Source organism: Nyctereutes procyonoides, unplaced genomic scaffold (genome assembly GCF_905146905.1).
Source record: "Nyctereutes procyonoides isolate TBG_1078 unplaced genomic scaffold, NYPRO_anot_genome, whole genome shotgun sequence".
NCBI classification, from domain to species: Eukaryota; Metazoa; Chordata; class Mammalia; order Carnivora; family Canidae; genus Nyctereutes; species Nyctereutes procyonoides.
Window position 1 is genome coordinate 16,142,585 of NW_026575024.1, and position 23,147 is coordinate 16,165,731.

The 23,147-nt window shown below is 45.7% G+C and overlaps 1 protein-coding gene across 1 annotated transcript in view; it reads left to right on the plus strand.

Moving 5' to 3' along the window:
* Positions 1-6,422: 6,422 nt before the first annotated feature.
* The window catches only part of JPH2 (junctophilin 2), a 65,315-nt gene continuing 48,590 nt past the window's right edge, over positions 6,423-23,147 (plus strand). The window contains exon 1 of the mRNA XM_055307597.1: positions 6,423-7,285. Within this exon, the coding sequence (XP_055163572.1) occupies positions 6,907-7,285 (379 nt within the window). The 5' untranslated portion in view covers positions 6,423-6,906. The remainder of the gene's footprint in view (positions 7,286-23,147) is intronic.

Genomic DNA, 23,147 nt, shown 5'->3' on the forward strand with positions numbered 1-23,147 from the left:
GAAGTTGAGAGATTTCTTGATGCTAACAGAAGGAATGCTATTGCATATACCTAAGGCAACAATTGTGAAACCTTTTGGTCTCATGACACATTTACAAATTAAGGGTGCCAAAGAGCTTTTGTTTTTGTGGGTTATACTTATATTTACCATATTAGAAATTAAAACTAAGAAATTTAAGAAATATGTATTGATTTAAAAATAATGGTCTTCTTACATGTTAACATTTCTAATTGAAAAATTAACAAAAAAGATTTGGTGAAAAGAGTGGCTTGTCTTACATTTTTGCAAATTTAATGTATGGCTTAATAGAAGACAACTAAGTCTCATATCTGCCTCTGCATTCAGCCTCTTGTGAATATGGGGTGTCGTGTGACCACTAGAAAACTACACTTGTGGGGGGAATGAGCATGAAAAAGGCAGTTAATATGTTAATATCACGAAGGTGGTTTCAACCTCACAGATCTCCTGAAACAGTAGACTTCCAGACCTCACTTTAAGAACCACTAATTAGGGGGCAGCCGGGTGGCTCAGCGGTTTAGCGCCACTTTCGGCCCAGGTTGTGATCCTGGAGATCTGGGATCAACTCCCACATCGGGCTCCCTGGATGGAGCCTGCTTCTTCCTCTGCCTGTGTCTGCCTCTTTCTCTCTTTCTCTCTCTCTCTTTCTGTGTCTTTCATGAATAAATAAAATCTTAAAAAAAAGAACCACTAATTAGGCCATTAGAGTTTCTACTGTAAAGGCACCTACCACCCACACCCACTCCCCCACAACTAGTATCTTGCTTCACCTTTTATACTGGTGAGAGTGGAGCAGTTGGGCTTTAGTGTGTTACCTAAAGTTCCTCAATCTTTAAAGTCCTTTTTAGCTTTTCAGTCCAGTGGTCTGGTTATTTACTTAATTCTGTATGCTAACAGAACAGTCTCCAGAGAATGAAGAAAGATACCCCTTCCTTTCAAACAAAATTATTTTAAGAAGAGGTGTTGGAACAAAGTTGAGAAGAACAGAGTTCCAGTGACTAAGTAACCTGTTGAAGAAATCCAAACTTGGATGAAAGCTAAGCATTCCAGATTCATGGGAATAAGTTTTAAGTATTTACATTTCAGTCAAAATCTCAAAACATGAATCTTGAAGCTAAAAATTACTCTGCTCAGACCAAGTTGGGCCAACTTTTATGTGTGTGTCCCTCACTCAAACATGTGACCTTTTGTGAGTGTGATTTATTGAACCAATCTCTTGAATGCACCATGGGAGATGGATTCAGATTATGGATTGAGAAATTTTACTCTGATGTTTTGAAAAGTAGCGTCCTGACGTGCCTTTATCACCTATTCATGGAACATTTATTCATCCATTTACTCAGCAAATAACTCCTGGAGTGCCCACAACACCAGGCAGAGCATACTAGGTGCTAGGAAAAGAGCAGCAAGCAGAAAGCAGAATGACATCCTTGTACTCAGTGGAGAGAGGAGGATTCCAAGATCATATGGGCTGGGGCTGGGCTGGGGGCAGAGAAGTTTCTGTGATGAGGTCAGTGACATTTGAGCTGAGACCCGAAGAAAGTGAGGGAGTGAGCCTGGTGGCTACTGGGGGGAAGAGCATTCCTGACAGATGGAATAGCACAGATGTCAAAGAGGCTTGAAGCAGGTGAGCTCAGAGAAGCATGGGGCAGGGGCAAGGGCAGATCATGGAGGGCTTCTCAGGCCATTTTAAAGGCTGTGACTCCTGAATAAGGTAAGGGGCATTTGGGTATTTGGGGGAGAGGCAAGACATATCAGAATGACCTTTATAAAGCACTGGCTGCTCTGTGTGGACTGAGGAGAGCAGGAGAAGGGGAGGTAAGGAGGCAGTAAATCAGGCAGTGGGTTCCCGGGGCTTGGACACTTAGCAGTGCAGAGAAAAAGATGTATTCTCGAATGATTTTGGAAGTACAGCTGAGGGGAGTTGCTGATGGATTAGATACAGAGTGTGGAGAAAAACTGCAATTAAGGACTCCAGAGGTTTTCAGAAGATGCAAATTGGCTGGAGGAGCAGACATGGGAGGAGAATTCCGGAGTCTGGTTTTGCTTTTGGCAAGTCTGAGGTGCTTCTGAGACCCCTGTGGTGACTTTGAGTTGGTGGTAGACCTGTACTGAAGATCAGTAGGGAGATATGGGTTGGAGACACAAATGAAGGAGCCGTCGGTATATGGATGGTGTCTAAAGGTCAGACTGGAGGAGACCACCTGGGAAGTGAATGTAGGTAAAGACCCAGACAGAGGATCAAGCTCTGGAACATTCCCACAGTAGAAAGGTCCCCGGAATGAAGACCAACCAGCCAAAGCCTAGGTAGGAGCAGCCAGTGAGGCAGGAGCAGAATCAAGAGAGCAGTCCTGTCAAGGTAAAAAGCATTTAATTAAGAAGGGAGCTGTAAGCTGCCAAATGGTGCAGAGAAGGAAATGTGAACACCCACTATGTGCACACACTGGGCATACAAGGGGGAGTGGGGAGCGCCAGGCACTTAGACTGCATTGATGCGTATTTTTTAAAATGACGATTATCCTTGCTTCAAACAACTCATAGTTCGGAGGAAGAGCTGGCATGTGGGAAGGCACCTAACTCAGGAAACTGGTCTGAAGGAGGTGAGGCTTCTTCAGCTGCGTCTTCAGTGGCGGAAAAGTTGACTCAAGTGGGTTTCTGTGTGCAGGCCTTCTCTCTCGTTCTGTTTTGGATTTTTTTTTTTTTTTAAAGATTTTACTTATTTATTTGCCACAGAGAGGGAGAGATCGTGCCCGAGAGAGAGCACAAGCAGGGGGAGAAGCAGGCAGAAAGAGAAACAGGCTCCATGCAGGGCTCGATCCCAGGACCCTGGGATCATGACCTAAGCCAAAGGCAGATGCTCAACCACTGAGCCATCCAGATGCCCCTCTGTTCTGGATTTTTCAGGTCTCTCCCTTCCAGGCTCCCTAGGAAATGATCACACTTGAGCAATGAGAAACAGAGGAAGCAAATGACTTCCTTCTCTGATCAAACAACAGAACCACAGACGAAGAAAAGACCTGGGAAAGAGCAAGAATGGAATAGCTAGCTAATTTTAAAAGTGATTTAGAATTAATTCCAAGTTTATTAAATTCCCTCTGTCTGAGGGAGTGGGTTTTCCTAAGGAAAAGCTGCTGTAATGCCCAAATGGCCTCAAGAGGACTCCCTTTCCCAGGAATTGGTTTAACGGGAGAGGCAAAAAAGTGAGCTCCTCTAAAATCTCGGCACTGGTCGCCTAAGGCCAGTACCAAATTTGGCAAAAAATTTACTTAAACTAAATTTTGATTTTAAGAAATCAAAGTGTCCGTTTACCAATAACAGAGTCTGTCCATTTAAAAAGTGATAAAACCACAGAGCAATGTTGAGTAACCATGTATTGTGAAGAGAAAGACTGCTTCCGTGTCAAGGTATTTAGCATTTGGGAGGTGATTCTGACTTAACTCTTTGGTAACTATCTTATTAAGCATTCTAGTTTGAAGAGCAACTTATCATGTGAGGATAATATTAATAATGGTTAATATTAAAAAAAATAATAGTTAATATTTATTAGGTGTTTAGTGTGTTCTAAGCCTTTGTACAGTATTAAGTTACCCAACCATATAAGGAAGATAATGTTATCCTGAATACTAATAATCCTTTGAGGTAAGTACTTTCAGTTGAGGAAATTGTGGCTCACGGAAATTAAGAATTGGCCCAAGGTCATACCTTGGATGTGAACACATAGCTAACTCCACAACTACCTATCCTACATAGCGTATGGTAAATAGATTCATGAACATGTAAATGTTATTATGAAATAGTTTTTTTTTTTTAATTTATTTATTTATTTATTTATGATAATCAGAGAGAGAGAGAGAGGCAGAGACACAGGCAGAGGGAGAAGCAGGCTCCATGCACCGGGAGCCCGACATGGGATTCGATCCCGGGTCTCCAGGATCGCGCCCTGGGCCAAAGGCAGGCGCCAAACCAGGGATCCCAGTTTTGGTTTTTTTAAAGATTTTATTTATTTATTCATGAGAGAGAGAGAGAGAGAGAGAGAGAGAGAGAGGCAGAGACATAGGCAGAGGGAGAAGCAGGCTCCCTGCAGGGATCCCAATGTGGGACTTGATCCCAGGATCCCGGGATCACGCCCTGAGCCAAAGGCAGACACTCAACCACTGAGTCACCCAGGTGCCCCCAAGAAACGGTTTCTTAATTTGAAAACATATAGGGGGTTCTTAACCAGGAATGAGATTCATCGGAGGAGCTTTTAAAAAGAATACAACTGTCTAAGCCGTTTCAGGGAACACTCTAGTCATTGGCTGGAGGCAGAGTGCTCTGGAATCTGGAATCTGTTTATGTTTTTAAGTTCAACAGGTGTTGAATTTAAATCTTAAGAGCACCCACCCTTGGTAAAGAACCACCGTAGGGAGCTGCACGGATAAACAGTGGCTAAAATGATCAGGTGGAACAGCTCAGGAAGACACAGCAGCCACCCAGCCCTAGAATAGGATTATGGTGATTTACCCAGCATTTAATGACAAAGAGTATTGACCTTGGGTAATTCAACCCCCTCTTAACTTCCATTTAGAGATGTTCTTTCCTTCCCCCTTGAGAGCAGAGCTGGAAAGAAACATGTGATTCTCCAGAGGCCTTGGTGAGAAAGTGGCAAACCCAGAGCTCTCTGGGGTCGGCAGCCAAGCGTTCTTAGAAGTGAATTTGTGTGAGCAGTTGAGTCCGCTTGGCTAGATGGTGAACCAAAACCTAGACGATGCAGTCTTCATCCTCTGCTACTTGCTGCCTGTCCACTCGGCAAACAGCCAGTGACAGTGAGCTCAGAGCCTGGGTGTTTCTGCCTGGGAGTGAAGCAAGGACCCAGGAGGGGCGCCTTGACAACGAAGGAACCAGTAAGAACTGGGAGTCCACTGGGATGAAGGGAGAGAACATTTTCTGTCCATTTCTGAAACAAGAACAAATCTGCAGTGACTTCAAGGAGCCTGAGTCATCGTGGGATTTGGAGTATGTCAGATGAAGTCTGAAGTCGAATAACAGTCCAATAGTCCTCAAGTGCCTTCGGTGCTTGCTTTTTTAGTGATTTCTATCTTATCCTCCCCCTCCAACGTATCCCTCCGTCTCTGCCCCCCCAGCCCCAGCAGCTTCCTGTTCTTTTTTTTTTTAAGATTTCATTTATTTGAGAGAGAAAGAAAGTGCAAGCAGGGGGAGCAACGGGGGAGGGGAGAAGCAGGCTCCCCACTGAGCAGAGACCCCGATGTGGGGCTCAATGTGGGGCTCAATGTGGGGCTCGATTCCAGCACCCCCGGAATCACGACCCAAGCCAAAGGCAGACACTCAACTGACTGAGCCACTCAGGTGCCCCAACAGCTTCCTGTTCTTGACAGCTCCTACCTTTCCCAGAATTACTCTATGCTACTATTAACCCTGGGCTCAGCTGGGATTTCCAATCCTTAGTCCTGGCCACAGCCTCAAGTCACAGAGATTTATTTGTCCCTTTCACTGAAGTTTGGTGGGAACCTGAGTGCTGGGAACCCACCCAGGGCCTTCACTCCTGATCCTGCCCCAAGAGCTTTCTCAAGTCTGGTCTCACAGGCTCTGAGGACACCAGAGAAAAAGAGAAACTTGGAAAGGGGATATTTTTTAAAAATCATGATCCTTGAGTATTGCTGAGACAGCCTCATTCCAAATAACCAGCAACCCTGTGTCTCAGAGGAGAGCAAGGGAGCCATCAGTGCCTTCTGCGGGATCTTTCCAGGGTTTTCGCAGGGGTGTGGAGAGGGATCAGGGGTTGTGCTTGAGCGATGGACTCAGGTTCACTCTATCTTCCAGACTCTGTTTCCAGAACCTGACTTCTCTTCCTGAGTTCCTCCTCTACTTTCAAAAGCATATGTGAAAGCATGCCCGTTCCTTTCTTTTTAGGTCACCGGATTCCTTTATGGGGCTGGCAGCGGGTATAGCCCCAGGTCCTGTTAGGGCATGTGAGTGGTGGTGGGGCCGAGATTTGCCAACCTCTACACTCTGGGGGATTTTGAGTGTTCCAGGACTGGGTGTTCCGCTAGTCCTCCTCCCCACTCCCTTCCCTGGCCCCTCTGCCCCTTCTCCTCCTGCAGACTCAGGACACCCTGAACGTGGAAGGGAACTCCTACCCAGGGGAAGACAAGCCACCCAATTGCCCCAGCTACCGCCACTTAGTTCTCAGCTGCCCTCCTTCGCCCCTCCGGCTACTCCCTGGGTCTGAAGCACCAGCCCAATTTGAAACACCCCTCCCCGCTTTGAAGGAGGCTGGGCTGGCTGGGCGGTTATTTTGGGAGCAGCTTCTGAGATCCAATGGCCTTGTTAGGGCAACACTGACCTTTCTGTCCCAGGAGGAGGGCAGGATTGAGAGGGGCGGGGCAGCAGCCCGGAGACGACAGCCCTGCACACCCACTGGGTGGAGAAGGGGGCCAGCCGGCTGCAGGAATTCAGCCTTAGGCTGGGGGCTGTCACCAAGGAGGAATTTCCCCTCGTTTAAACAGGCTGGGGACCCCTCCACCCCACCCCTTCCACTGTGCTTCTTAAAGGGATCACACCGTTTTTTCCTTTGACTCCGGGGAAGCCAGACTTGGGACGCTGTATGGAGACTTTGAATCTTTCCCTCCTGCTTCCTTCCCAACTGGCAGCCTTCCTCTGGCTGGTTGAGTGGGGGCCTCCTGGGCATGGCACTGACCAGCCGACCCAGTGCTGACTTGGCTCCCGGGCTCATTCAGCCTCTGGGGGCATCTTGCTTTCTCCCTCCCGGGGCACAGTGGTGAGTCAGGGGCGCCCAGCCCTGAGTGTGCGTGGAGTGTTGCTGGCAGCCCCCATCGCCCTCTCTCCCCCAAGCTGGAGGACGGTGAGGCTGTCAGGGGCTACGATGAGATGAGTGGGGGCCGCTTTGACTTTGATGATGGCGGGGCATACTGCGGGGGCTGGGAAGGGGGGAAGGCCCACGGACATGGGCTGTGCACGGGCCCGAAGGGCCAGGGTGAGTACTCCGGCTCCTGGAACTTTGGCTTCGAAGTGGCGGGCGTCTACACCTGGCCCAGTGGGAACACCTTCGAGGGATACTGGAGCCAGGGCAAACGGCATGGGCTGGGCATAGAGACCAAGGGACGCTGGCTCTACAAGGGCGAGTGGACGCACGGCTTCAAGGGACGCTACGGAACCCGGCAGAGCAGCAGCAGCGGTGCCAAGTATGAGGGCACCTGGAACAATGGCCTGCAGGACGGCTATGGCACCGAGACCTATGCAGATGGAGGTGAGCCCAGCCCGGGCCCTGCACAGCTAGTAGGAGCCAGATGAGTGAGGAAGACTGGTGGAGGGTGGGAAGAGGGAGGGGCAATGTGACACAGAATCAGAAGAGCCAGGATGTTCCTTGCTGTGTGGCATTGGGCTAGCTGCCCTATGTCTCTTAGCATCTATTTCCTTGTTAGTAAAGGTGGGGCCCATAACAGGGCCATTAAGCAATGTTTAGGACAAGACCTGCTATATAAATACACATTCAACACACATTCAGTAAAACCTAACTTCTACTGTTTGCATGCTAGGATTACAACCAGCCATGGAATATACTCTGGCTTGTGCTCTAGAGGAGCTTGGGTCTAATCTCAATTTGACCATGAAAATTATTTTCAAGCAATAGATCATGAAGTATTCGTTCATTCACCCATCCATCTACCCTCTCATCTACCAATTCACCCATGCACCTACCCATCCATCCACCCACTCATCCATCCACCCACCTATCCATCCATCCATCCATCCATCCATCCATCATTTTGGATGTACTATCGTTCCGTGGTACCTCCTATTTACCAGGCATTATAAAAGAGTTAGATATAAAGAAGAATAAGATACAGCCCAATGCTTCAAAGATAGGCCTGTAGACAATTATACATGAGTCGGTACAGAGAGCTGTGGCAGAGAAGTTAGATTTGAGGAGGTCAGGGACTGCTTTAGAAGAGGTAACATCTAGCTGGATCTTTTGGGGAAAATTGCTTCGGAGAGGAATGTAAGAAGCTCAAAAGCATGAGTGTGCCTGGTGGGTTAAGGAGATGGAAAGGAATTTTCTGTGGTGAAACAGCCATGGGAAGTGACAGAGAAAATATTGTCACCTCATCCACTGGGCACAACTTTGCACGTATCACTTAGTCAGGCCTCAGTTTCCTCATCCACAGAATGGGTTTTAGAATGTTAGTGCTGTGCAAAATATAGTCACTAGACAGACAGTATCAACACCACCTGCCCACCAGTTAAAAATGCAAATTCAGGGGCCCCAACTAGACCTGAATCTCAATTAGAATCTCTAAGAGTAGACTTAGGTATTTGTTTTAAACAAGCCCCCCCTGGAAATTTTTATATACATAAAGTTTAAGAAGCATTGCTTTAAATCAGGCACTTGCAAAGTATTGATAGCCTGCTAAACTGGCCTGCTGCCTATTTTTGTACAGCTTGTGAGCTGAGAGTGGTTTTGCATTTTGAAACATTTGAAAAAAGACCAAAAGTAGAACTTGACTTTGTGACATGTGGAAATTATATGAAAATCCCCACATAACATCCTTTTGGCCCACAAAGCCTATAATATTTGCTATTCAGCTATTTACAGGAAAGTTGGCTGACTCCTGCATTAAATGGTCATTCAGTTTCCTTCCAGCTCAGGATAATTCTGTGAAGTCTCCTTAACATGCCCCATTGGAAAGAGGAGCTGACACAGATAACTCAAAATGATAGCTACTTAAAAAATATTTTAGCATCTGTCAGAAGGCATTCATAGTTTATTATTTGTCACTAGTCTCCCCTTTTTCTGACAGAGGGCAGGAAGTGGGCAGTCTGGGAGTGGGTTTGGGATGGAGCAGGAAGGAGCATGAGCCAGCCTAGAGTGGAAATTGTGCTCAAGCTGAGGCCCCTGGGCATATACAGAGGGGCCTCCGATGTAGGACGGGCTCCTGCCTGGGCTGCCTGTTGGTGCGTGTCTGGTGCGGGCCCACCCTCAGATGTGTCTGGATGTTAATGAGGCTGTGTCCCTGGGCTTTCTATGGGTACAGTGGCAGCTACACAGCATTGGCTACAACTGGACAGCGCTGAGGACAAATTCTGGCTGCATGCTTCCTAATTCGGTGTAATTCCATTCACTGGATGTTTATGTTGGACACTGCACTGATATTGGTGATGAGTAGGGAGCAGGCCCTGGTTTCTCTGGCTATAACATGGAGATGATCCTCGAATGCTTGTTGGGTGTCAGTTACCTACCTACCTACTGGTACACAGTATGTCAAATGTTCCTTCCTTCCCTCTTTCCTCTCTCCAAATCAAGAGGTGTGTTTTGGGGGCCTGGGTGCGAGTCCTAGAGAGACACATTTCTGGGAAACTATGGACTAATTTCCCACATGTCTTAAAGGGGGAAAACCTATTCATTCACTCATTCATTCATGCAACCAATATTATGGAGTACCAACTATGTGTCAGGTACCATCCTACAGCAAGTTCCAGTAGCCAGGGCCATGAGCAAGCAAAGGTATAAAAAAAATGGAGAAGGAAGAGGTTGGTGTTTTTTTTGTTTCGTTTTTTTTTTTTTTAATTTTATTTATTTATTCATGAGAGACACAGAGAGAGAGAGATAGAGAGAGAGAGAGGCACAGACACAGGCAGAGGGAGAAGCAGGCTCCATTCCATGCAGGGAGCCTGACATGGGACTTGATCCTGGGTCTCCAGGACCACATCCAGGACTGAAGGTGGCACTAAGCCACTGAGCCACCTGGGCTGCCTGAGGTTGATGTTTTGGATAGCATGGTCTACGAAGCAGGATGGGAAGACTCAGGAGGGAGTGATGATTTCCAGGCAGAGGGAATGGCAGTCACAAAGGTCCTGAGGCAGAACTGGACATGGCATGTTTGAAGAGCAGCAGGAATGCCAAGGTGGCAGGAATAGAGTGGATGAAGGGAAGAGGAAGGGGCTGACAATGGAGCTGTGGGTGTGAGCCAGATCACATAGGTTTTGTAGAGCTCTAGGTTTGATTCTGGGTGCGTGCAGGAGTTCTTCAGGCCAGGTAACTGAAAGACCTGCTCTTCTGGTTTGTCAGAGGCCCAGACTCTTCTTCCGAATAAGACAGTCCCACATCCAGGGGCCCTGGAAACCTCACAGATCTCTCCCAAGCCACATATGAGATGCAACTCTCCAAAATTAGATGTGGCCACTGCTTCGGAAAATCTCTTTAATCAACCTGTCATCAGTTCCCTGAGGGTTTGTTAAGGACCTGCCCTTTGCCCCATCCTGAGTAGTGCTGAAGAGAATGTAGACAAATAAGATCCTGTGATTAGAGACGGCTGGGAGTCGGGTAGCCCTGGGTTATTACCTTGGCCTATCCTATTATTTAATATCACGGAGCCTTAGTTTCCTCACCAATAAAATGGACTTCTGCTAATCTCTCCTAAGATTTCTCATGGGAAAAACGGGTACTCAGTAAGTGATAGTGACTATCATTACTATTAACTTTCATTAATTTGCTCAATAAATATGTACTAAGTGATTATTATGAAGCCAGTAGTATAGCACTGGGCGGGAAGAGCGTAGAAATAAACAGAATGGAAAAGATCCCTACCTTCCATAGACTCTAACAAGAAATCATACTCTAGAGTGTTGGGTGCTAGGCAGGAAAGTCCTGGGGACTGAGGAAGGAAGAGGCAGGCAACTAACCAGACTTGGGCATTCAGGGAGGCTTCATGGAGAAAGTGGCAAGCCCAGCTCTGAAGTATGGAGCGAGCCAGGTGACAAGGGTAGAGGATGCGTGCTCCGGTTGAGACAATGGAGTGCACAAAAGCCAGGAGGTCTTAAAATTGCTGCCAGCCAAGAGATAAAGCTGAAACTTGCATCTTAGCCCCAGTTTAAGGAAGTACTGACCAAAGGGACAATATGTCCCATTTCCTCTACGCCCCACCTCACCTTGCAGCCAAATGTCCCAGGTGATGGCCTCCTCTAAACCAAAGGAAACAGCAGTTTTCTAAACTGGAGGACTTGTCCCATTAATAGGTGGTAAAATCAGTTCAGTGGGTCGTGACCTGTATTTTTAAAAATGAAAGAACAGAATAGGAAAATCAGAGTGTTTCACAGAGCATAAGAAAATATTGCTTCCTGAAACTTTCATTCAGCTGAAGATGTAGGTACATGTGACATGTGTGTGCGTATCAAAACTCCTGTGTTTACATACACCGTGTATTTCTTACACATGTGTGCATAAATGTATTTCTTACTGCAGGTCGTGGTCAAAAAAGTTTGAAAATCACTGTTCTAAAGTGACTTGACGTGGCATCTTCATCAAAGCCGTGGCCACCCCCACCTCCACAAACTCTCCCTCTCCTCCACGCCTGTCACTTCGCCTGTCACTTCGGCGGGAGGTTCATTAAACTCTCCAGCTCTCTCCTGGGGCCTGGGGTGGAGAGGAAGGTATTGAGACAAGGAGCTCTGGCTTCCAAACCCTGCTATAAGTCTCCTGGTACCCCCCCCCCCCAGCCCTCTTCCTCCCTGGCCATATATAGCAAAACTAAAAATAGCTGCTGGCTTAAAGCGCCAAAGCAAGCATATACCCCAGCCTTAAGCAGTAATGCACCTTTGGCTGCCTAGCTATTCCCACCCCAGAGACCCACAGACTCCAGGAAGGGCCACCAGCAATCTTTGCTTTCCGAGGTCCTTGACCTGCACCACCACCCCCTTTGCCTCAGAGGCCCATCAGCACGCAGGCAATATGTGTGCATATGTACATGGACTGTCTGTGTTTTTCCTCAGATAACCATCAGATTCTCAAAGTAATCTGGTGCTAAGTTCCAGAAGCACTCTTCTAGTCAGTAATTCCTTCCCTCAAATCTGCAATGGAAAAAGCAGGCCCAGGTGCTTGGGTGGCTCAGTCGTTTAAGCGTCTGACTCTTGATTTCAGCTCAGGTCATGATCCTGGGATGGTGAGACCAAGACACAAGTCAGGTTCCGTGCTGGGCATTAGCCTGCTTAAGATTCTCTCTCTCTCCCTCTGCCCACCCCCTGCTCTCTTATTCTCTCTCAAAACAAAAACAAAAACAAAACAACCCCCCCCCAAAAAAAAAACCACAACCCAAAAACCAGGCCCAAAGTTAACTTTGTTCATAAAGTTGATAATAATAATAATAGTTAATTTTTCATGTATATACTATGTGCCAGGTGCTGCTCTTGACATGGAACATGTTGTATTATTTAAACCTTCACAATAAGCTTATGAGGAAATACTGTTATTACTCCTATTTTTACAGACAAGGCAAAGGAGTCAGATGATTTATATGCTGTATTCTTTCTCACAGTCCTCTGACTAGTAAGAGGCAGAGACAGAATTTGATGGTAATAAATGATAATTAAATAGTTCATAGTATATAGGGTGCCTGGGTGGCTCAGTTGGTTAAACATCTGACTCTTGGTTTCAGCTCAGGTCATGATCTCACAATTGTGGGATCAAGCTTTGCATTGGGCTCTGTGCTCAATGTGGAGTTGGCTTTAGATTCTCTCTCCCTCTCCCTCTCATCCACTCTGTCCCTGTCTCTCAAATAAATAAATAAATAAAAATCTTAAAAAAATAGTTCATAGTGTAATATTTTAATAAGTAATAAACATCTATACAAAATACGACTGGCTACATAATTTGTGAAACTCAGTACAAAATGAAGATGTAGGACCCCCTCTTCCAAATCATTAAGAATTTCAAGTTAATGACAGCAGAGCATTAAACCAAGTGCAGAGCCCTGAGCAATGACACAGGTTGATGCTCATGAGGCAGATCTTGACAATGGTCACAACTGCCTCTACCACTTATCATGTCTTTACACCAGGCTTTGTGCTAAGAATCTTACATGCATTACATTATTCAGGCTTCTTAATAATCCTTGTTGACTACACTCGAGGGGTTCAAATCTTTGTGGTTGCAACCCGCTATAAATTAGATATTTCACATTGTAATTCTGTACATACACACAGAAATGTAAAACTGAAATAAATTATCACAAAATAATATTTTCTTTCTAAATGTGCGGTACTTACTATTTTTCTTTTATTCTATATTGTTGAGAGAATTAAATGATGCCCTGATAGAGTGAAGCACGTAGAACAGAATTTAACATGTGGTTAGTGCTATTATTATTATTATTATTATTATTACATGCTGAAAAGATGGCATTTTTATGTTTATGACAATTGAGTCAAAAACCCAAGATCCTCCTCTTTGGATCCAATTTTCTCTTACCCAAAGTTGATAACTTAAGCTCATTTTAGCCCAAAAGATCTGAACATGAGAGCAAAATGAATTTGCCACCCAGGGGCCTGAGCAATACCTAGTGTCACATTATTTGACCCTGAGACATGTATTCCTTGAAGCAACTTTATTCATTCTTGCATTCATTCATTTGTTCACTCATTCATTCGTTCTCCAAAGGAATATCTTTTCTATTGATCTGTTTGCCCACCTTTATGCTAATATCACACTGCATTTGTCATTAGAGCTTTATAGTAAATTTTAAAATCAGAGAAAATCCTCCAACTTTGCTCTTCTTGTTTAAGACTGGGTTCTTTTGGTCATTTCCATTTCCATATACATTATAAAATCAGCTTATTGATTTCTACTAAAAAGCCTGATGGGAATTTGATTAATAATGTATTAGACCCATTTATCAATTTTCAGAGAATGGACAACTTAATGACAATGAACCTTCCAGTCCATGGACATGGTATATATATATCCCTATTTTAGGTTCTTTAATTTCACTTAGCAATGCTTTGGAGTTTTCAGTATTTTGCACATTTTTTGTTGAATAAAATTCACAAGTTTTTAAAATGATACTGTAAATGGAATTTTAAATTTCATTTTTCCAATTGTTCATTGCTAGGTTATAGAAATGCAATTATTTTGTACATTGATTTTGGATCTTTTTACACTGCTAAGTTAATTTCTTAGTTCTAGTGGGATTTTTCTGGTTCTCTTTTGGATTTAAAAGGAACATCTTTTAATTTAAAATTTCTTAATTGCTATTAAAAATCAAGTGTGGAAATCCTAAAAGAGTCTCACAGTATGAAAAGACGCACGTGGTACTTAGCACTTACGGCTTACAGCAGCCCGATCTGGGTTCAAATTCCAGCTGTGCCACTTCTTAATTCTATGAACGTGGGTACACATGTAACCCCTCTGAGCTCCTGTTTCCTTTTTTCCATTAGAGATGTCAAAATCTTCAAAATATGGTTGATGCAATGAAATGAGATAATACATAAAAAGCACTCAGCATAATGCCTGGCACATAGAAAGTGCTGAAGCTGTTCTCCGTTCTGCATTTCCTTCACAGTCAGAGGGTGAACTAATTCAGGATGGCCTGAAACAAAGCTGTTTTGGGGAGACCGTTTCAGCACAGAAACTACCTTTTGAGTTTGGAGCAGTTAATAAGCTAAGACTTTGATTTGATTAGTTCTGCCTTGAGTCCTGCCAGTGTAGATGGAACTCACGCCAGGCACGATTCCCTTTCGAATGTAGAATCAGCATAATTTAACCTCATCTTGAAAATCTCATGTCCTAGTTCACAGCCAGGGGGCCAGCATGACAGCCAGCTGAGTTGCTGTCATGGCAGCTTCCTGACTTTATCTGGGACCCCAGGGGAGCAGACCAGACCCTCAGCAAGACAGGGAAGTGGACACAGTCTTCCTTCTCTCCAGCCTTGCTTTTTGTGATACATGTGTCCAGTTGGCCAAATCTCTGCACACCTGCTCCTGTCCAAGGCCAGGCACTTGGGATTCATCAAGCTTGCTTATTTCCAGAGACTGCTAATTCTGTGTCCCCAGCAGCTGTTCCCTGGATCAGCCCTTGCTGCCACACCCTTGTGAGGAATGTTGAGACTCATTTTCTGAGGGCTCTGGTTGAAGCTGGGGTGCAGGCTGAGCAGGACGATGTTGCTTCTTGCCATAGACCAGAAGGGCTGTCCTTGTTCTCACCTATCTCTTCCGAAGCCAGAGCCACAGAGTAGGTAGACAGTAAGATCTGGTCACAAGTGAAGCATCCAGGACCCCTACTCATTCCTCTATAACTGAGAGTTGACAGGCCCAGACCCACCTGGCAAAATTCATAGAATGATCCAGGGGCTGTGGGAACTCCAGAACCTCCTTCCCTCTAGGCAAGTAGAGAGCACCTTGTGTGTGGAAGCATTCAAGCACATGCTGCCGACTGTCACATGGACAGTGTAAAGTGGGAGCCATTACCAAGGCTTTATGGGCTGCATACAGCCTGTAGGAAATGCTCTGTTTGGCATGCACAATGTTTTTATTACTTTTATTTTTTAAAAGATTTATCTATTTATTTTAGAGAGAGAAAGTGAGCAAGCAGGAGCAGGGGGAGGGGCAGAGGGAGAGGAAGAACCCTCATGCAGACTCCCTGCTGAGCGCAGAGCCTGACATGGGGCTCAGTCCCAGGACCCCAAGATCATGACCTGAGCCAAAGTCAAGAGTCAGATGCTCAACTGACTGAGCAACTAGGTGCTCCTCTGACTTTTATTTTATTATTATATATTTTTAAAAATATTTATTTATTTATTTGAGAGAGAGGCAGGAGGGGCAGAAGGGAAGGGAGAGAGTCCCAAGCAGATCTACGCTGAGCACCATAGCCTGATGCAGGGCTAGACCTCATAACCCTGAGATCACGACCTAAGCTGAAACCAAGAGTCGGATTCTCAACCAACTGAGCTACCCAAATGTCCCTATGATTTTTTTAAATTTAAATTTGAATCCTTTATGGCTACCATCTTAACAAAGTGATCAAATTTCATATTGTTGATGACAGGACAACCTTACAATACAGGCGCTTGATGGAGACATGCAGAGAAGGGCACAATATCACCTATACTCTGTTCCTACCAGGAAGGTGTGGAGAGCAGGCAGTTGATGCAGGTCCTTGTATATCATTGTAAGACTCTGGCTTTTTTTCTGAAAAGAGTAAAGCCTATCAGAGTGACATGATCTGACCTTGATAAAAGGGATTCCTTTTGCAATTGTGTTGAGGGACTGTTTGGGAGAGAGGAGGTGGTACAGAAAGAGTAGTAGCAGGGAAACAAATTAGTGAGTTTATTGCAATGTTATGGGTGAGAATATAGGCTTGGGCCACCATCTTGTAACAGATGGTGGAGAGAAGTAATTAAATCCTGGATCTATTTTGAAGGGTAGAGTCATTAGATTTTGCTGACAGATTGGATAGGGAGAGAGAAAGAAAGAGGAATCAAGGTTTTGGCTTAAGCCACAGAAGGATGGTATTGTCCTGAGATGGGCCAAGCATTCAAAGAGGGAAAGTCAGGAGCTTGGTGTTGGACATTGTGGGTGAGAGATGCCTGTTGCACATGCCACGTGGGCATGAGGTTTGTGGGGAGGCCTGAGAATAGAGAGGGGGCCCGGATGACCAGTGTGGGGCCTCCTTTGAACCCAGACTCTCCCCTTGATTTCTTTTGCCTTCACTACAACCAATTATTTCTGGTTTCCGGGGCCCTCAGGGTTACTGAGCTGACTCAGAGCCTGGCAAAGGGATTTTCACCCAGGCCACAGGTTCCCAGGGCTGGCAGCAACCAGGGTGATGTTGCTTGGCTAATCCTCTGCTTCTTGTGTGAGCTATGGGGTGTCATTTGGGGTAGCAGCCTCTGAATGTGGGGAAGGTGGAGCCCTGCAGGCTTTGGGGACTTGTCATACACCTGCTGTAACCCGACCCTGCTCCTAGGAGCTGGTCATAAACATGCTGCTAGCTCCTCTGCTTTGGGTTGCCTCTCAGCGATCCTGGGAAACCAGGGACAGTGGAGTTTTGGTAGGTGGTAGCATTTGGGAGCTCTGGGAAGGGACTTTGGTGCTATCTTGCAGGCAAGTCAGAGAGCAAGGCTTTAGGATTCAGCATCATGATTGATTGGCAATGTCTGTTGTGGACACAGGGTGGGTAAGAGAGGGCCCGTATGACAGATTACTTGTTGCTTTGAACTAGATGGTCTTGGAGGGCCATTCCACCTGTGGCCTCCTTGGGACTGAGATAGTCTCACTTACCCTCACCAAAGTTGAGGTTGTCTAGGAACGTGTTACATGTTTGCAGATATCCAGAGTGAATACGACAGTCCGTATTACATGTGGGGTGCTGGCACCAGCTGCTACCATCTCATGAGAGCCCATCGCTAAATTTTCAGGAATTTTTTAAGCTGGCTATTTGACTGTGGCCTTTCTAACCATTGTGGGTATATTTATATGATGAAAATTGTCTAGCACTACAAATTAGGGTTGTTTGTTTATTTTTCCAAAGAACTATTCTACCAACATACCACTGAACACTGTGCTAATAAGAAATGTTCATTTTTCTTTCTCGTCCAGATTGAGGGTAACCACCATCCCGTTTTGCCTGGGGAACTGTCCTGGTTTTAGTAGTGAAAGTCCTATGTCTTGGGAAGCCCCTCAGTCTGAGGCAAACTGGGATGACTGGTCATCTGGCAATCTTTCCCCATGAAGTGAAGGGAGCCAACATTTGCTGAGAGTCTGAGATCTCTGCTAGAGAACCCACGTAAACCCTCCAGGCACTCTGCAAAGTAAACTTGCTATGCTTACTTTATTGACCAGAGATAGACTCAAAGGGAACTTGCCCAGGGCCATGAACTTGTTCACTCATCTGACATACCTGATGAAAGCCTTCTATGTGGCCGTCATTGCCTTGAGTGCCGGAGATGCTGTGGTGATTAAAGCAGCCTTGATCCCTGCCCTCAGGAGTTTGTGTTCTAACAGCAGAGACCAGCATTGAACAGCTAGTTAATTACAAGAGGGATAAGCAATTTGAAGGGAAAGTAGAAGAGTGTATGGGGTAATGGGAACCTGACCTGGTCTGGTAATCATGGAAGTGGTGTCTAGGCTAAGATCTGAAGGATGAACAAGGGTTAGCTGGGTAAGAGGAGTCACGCTGTGCCAGGGAAAAGGAACGAGTGCAAAGGCTTGGAGGTGGACACAAGAAAAGCCTGTTGTGTTCAAGAAAAGGCAGGAGCACAGAGATTGAGAAAGAGTGGAATTGTGAGGCTGGAGGGTTGGCATGGGCCCAGATCATGAGGGCTTTGTGGGTCACAGTGCAGAGTTTGACTTCATCCTTATGGATGCTGCCAGACACCCTCAGATACTGCTCGGGAGCAGGGTTTCTCCACCCCCTGCCTACCGCTGCCAGGGGCACCAGTTGCTGATGGCTTTTCAAAAGGAGTTGCCTGACTCTGTGGGGTAGCTAATGACTGTTTGATACAGGAGTTCAAAGACCCAGCCTCCTTGGACAACTCTGAAGGGTTGCACCAGCTCCAGAGACCCCCATAGGATCAGTGGAAGCCTCGGTTACAACAGTTGAACAATTTCTGCTGTTGAATCCTGCTTCCTTCCTTAGAGATGTTCATCCCAAGAGCATCCCTCCCCCCCAGTATCTCACATACAGTGTTGGCTTCCTAGGGACCCAAGACAATCTGCAAGGTACTTGGAAGCCACTGCAAGGTTTTAGGTGGGGTCACCTGGTCAGATCTACATCTAATTAAGGAGATGACTCTGGCAGCAGTGAAAGGTGGACTGAAGTACCGGGGGAGGTGAGAGACCAGAGAAGATGCTATTGTAGTAAACTAGAGAGAATTGGTACACACTAGACCAGATGGATGGGGTGGGGATCCGAGAAGTGGGGAAAATTATAGCAATATTCAGAGTCAGGTCTGTTTCCAAAGCCCAAACAATTTCCATTACTCTGCTGTCCCCAAAGATGTGTCAGGTTTGACTCGCTTTCTCAGGGACACTGGGTCCATGGTCTTTATCAAGGTGGGTTAGAGCCAAGGTGGGATACATCCCCTATACTCAGGAGCATCTATACAGTTATCTGTGGTGTATGGCCATTCACCACGTGCGTTGGTTTATCTCGTCCAGTTCTGATGTGTCTGGACAAGAGCCACTGACCCTGGACTCTCTGTGCTCAGTCCCCTACCTGCCATTCTCCATCTTAAACCCTGTGTGAAATCTGCCGATGACACTTCGATGGTCCCATCCAAAGATCTTGTGCTAACATCTAACGCTACATGACAGGACTTAGAGAAAGACTGGGGATGCCTCTTAGCCCAAATAGAAGAGATAGAGACAAGATAGCTGTCATAGGAAGTAAGAAGTGACAAACATCTAAAGCAATGAGAGTATGGAGGAAGGAAGATAGCCTGGGAAGTTTTCCTGTAGGAGGTGGCTTTGAAGCTGGGCTTTGGGTGGACTTGGAAAGACAAAACCAGGAGGGTGAATTGGGACCAGGTCATGAAAACATTGACTGTCAGGTCAGGATTTCCATAGGCAGCAGGGATCCTGGAAAGGAGCTAGCCATGATTCTTTCCTCTCCATCTCTCTTCAGTCCTCCAGGGACACCGATGTTCAGATCTCAAGAGAGTCTCCTAGAAATAGGCAGGTGTCACCGGCCAGAGGGGGTGGTGTTCTCAATGTCCCTTCTGTATTTGGAGGCAGAATTTCTGCCTGTATTTGGAGCAGAATTTCTGCCAGAGTTTCATGTTCTGGCCCACATGTCTCTTCTCTGTTTCAAAATGGACTCTGGATCTCCTAGACTTCCTGTGGGTTTCTGAAATGGTGGGCATCCTTCAAAGCTGAGGTTTGGGTAAGGGCTTTCAAAGGGATGTGCTTATAAGGAATGTGCTCAGATTTCTACGGGTGCAAAGGAGAAAGCACTGGTCAGGACACTTGGTTGTGACCACCGACAGCTACTACACTTGCGCCATCTTGAGAAAGTCATTTAAATTCTTAGTTTCAATTGTTCCAACTGTGAAATCAGAATGAGGTTACCTATACTTTTTAGGATATATTTTTTTTATCTGCAGGTAATAGAAAACCCTACCTCCAAGTGAATTAAACGAGCACTTTCTATATAAATATAATGTGGGCTACATATACAATCTAAAATTTGCTAGTAGCCACATTTAAACAGATGAAATTAATTTTAATAATATATTTTGTTAATTTATATTTTATTATCCAAAATATGATCTCTCCAGTTAATCTCCTCTGGGCCACCTTTTCTGAGCAAAGATTCTGGCCTGGCAAAAAGCTAGTTTTTATTGAGCGCTTACTGTGTGCTAGTGTCCTCACATATGATTCACTTAGTTTTTGATCAACCAATTCTCTCCCACCACCCAAGGCACTCTGCACCACTTGCTGTGGCTGCCTCACATTTATTTCCGGTGGTTGATTAAATCTAGTCTATTTGGCACTCGATTCCAAGCGCCTTGAGGGCAAAGATCATGCCTGTTTATTTACCACTGTGTCCCCAGCATCTAACACCAAGCATGCAGGACCTACAGCAAATGCTTATTGAATTTGAGTAAATGAATGAACAATAATCTGAAGTAGATATTTTACTACCTCCAATATAAGAAGAACAAACGGAAGCTTAGCAAGCTTAAATAGTTCATGCATATTCTAGAACTATTTGGTGTCAGAGTGAAGGTTAAAACCCAGGTTATTCTATACTAAACCAGAAGGGCAACTGCAGGGAGAAGGTGATATTCAGGTTTCATAAAATTTAGGAGCCTGGTCTGAGGGACAGAACGTATTTACCATGGTTATGGCTTTCGCTAGCCTTTTACACGTACCCTGATAATTTCCAGGGTTTGGGCTGCTAAATCTAGACACGAACACGTTGACAGCCATTGCCAGTCACTACTGAGCACTTACCACGTGCTGAATCATGAGGGATGAAAGAGAATGTGGTTCCCGCTCCTGGAAGAACAGAAGGGTATCACTGAGGAGAAGATATAGATTCATCAGACGTATACCACAGGCTTCCTTGGGCCTGGGAACTGTGCTAGATGCTGGGATCACAGCAGGAATAAGCTGGACATGGCTCTCTCCCTCTTGGAAGCCAAAGTCCAGTGGGAAAGGCTTATGGTGAACAAATGATCTTAGTAATTATTTAACTACAACCGGGAGAAGTGCCAAGAAGAAATTTGGGGCAACATGACATCATGTAGCTGTACTCAGGGAGCAGCACTCAAGGAATCCTCCCGGATGAAGTCACATTTAAGCTGAAGATTGGAATACCAATAGAAATTTGCTAGGGGAAAAGAGGAGAAGATGCTGAGGAGTGGGCGTGGGGGAGCATGTGCAAAGGTCCTGAGGTAGAAAGGCAAGTATGCCTGGAGAGTTGTTCAAAATAAATCAGGAGAGGTGGTCAGGGGCAGCCACCCCAGGCCTTGTATTCTGTGGAGAATCTTGCCCCTTATCCCAAGGGCAGCGGGAAGTCCTGCAGAGTCTATTGGGCCAAGAGAGGGGGCCAGCCGGAAGGTTATCAGGAGGCACTTCCTTCCACAGAAAGCTCCTCTCAGCCAGATGGCTGTGGGTGGGGTCCTCCTCCCCCCCTCTCTTCTGATGCAGATGCATTCTTCCAGTCCCCAGGGAGAGCTGCCCTGTCTTAGAGAGAGTCAGGCTGGGGATGGCCCCAGCACTTGGCTTTTCCCCCTTCCCAGGGCCCCATCACTCCCAACCTCCCTTGGGTGTCTGTGCCTCTTGCCACTTGCTTGTAAGTTTCCTAATATAGCCTGGCCGTTTCCTCCCCAACTGGTGGCCAAGAGCCGCTCTCCTGTTGCAATCTCAGTTTTTCTTGGGCTTAAAGGGACCATGTCAGCCCATCTCATGCCAACTTTAAGCTAAAGGTAGATTGGCTGATTTAATTTCACAAACTCATCCAACCCAGAGATTAGATGTCATCTGTCTTTCTCCCAGTTTTCCATCTTCTCTGCTCTATTCTTGTTCACTTTCCACTCTCATGTACATATTTTTTTTTCTTTCTTCTGAGTACAGTGGAGGGAGCACAGCTAAACATGGATGTGAGTCTTGGTAGAGTTATTAGCCCTGTCGCCTTGAGTGAGTCTTATAGGAACCATTAAATACCTCTCTGGGAGTGAGCTATGCAGATTTCTGGGGGAAGAACATTCCAGGTAGAGGGAGCACCAAACAGAAAGGCCCCGAGCAGGACCATGGCTAATGTGTGGGAGGAACAGCAAGGAGGCCTTTTTGGCTAAAGTGGGGTGAAGGAAAGGGGAGAACCGAGGGAGGTGAGGACAGAGGAGTGACAGGGATGAGATCAGGGAGGGTCCCTGGATCACTAAGGACTTCAGCTTTTCCTCTGAATGAGAAGAGGCAGAGCAGTGTTGCGATTCTGACTTTATTACATTTGAACAGAATCCCTGTGATGGGTGCGTTAGGAACGGAGAGAGGAGCACAGGGCCGAAACAGACCAGCGTGGCAGCCGTTATGAAAATCCTGGCGAGACAAGGATGGTTCGGGCTACCATGTAGTAGCAGCAGGGGTGGTGAGAAGTAGCCGGATCTCAGACTCACTTGGAAAAGACAGTTGACAGAATTTTCTGATGGGTATTTGCAGAATGCTGTGCTGCAGTGTTTTTTTTTTCCTTTTTAAAAGTTAATTAATTTATTCATTAATTAAATCAAAGTATAGTTTCTATGCAATAAAATGCTTTTCAAGTGTACAGTCTCGACAAATGTATGCACCAGCACCATCACGGCATAGAAGGTTTCTATAAGTTGAGAAAGCTCTAGGGGATCCCTCCTACCCACAGCCCTGGTAACCACGGATCTGCTCTCTGTCATTCTATGTCAGTTTTTTCCAGGCTTTGATGTAACTGGAATCACACGGTTTGTATTCTTTCACCTTTGACTTTCTTCACTCAACATGCATTTGAGATCCGTGCTGCATAATCAGTAGCTTATTCCTTTTTAATGCTGACCAGTAATTCCACTGTGTGGTTGATTACCTGTCCATCCATTTACCAGCTGATGGACATTTGGGTTGTTTTCATTTTTTTTGTTGTCTCCTTTTTAATCTTCCCCCAAACCCTAGAAAATGGGTATTATATATCCATTTTCCAGATAAGCACATTGAGAATCAGAAGTAACTTGTTCGAGGCTCTCCAGATTAGATGATATCTGAGCTCAGTTTGTCTCCAACATCACATCTATTTGTCCCCGTCTCCCATAAAATGTGACCATATGTGAATGAGCTTAGAAATGGGAACACATTAGTTTCCCATCTATCCACCTCCC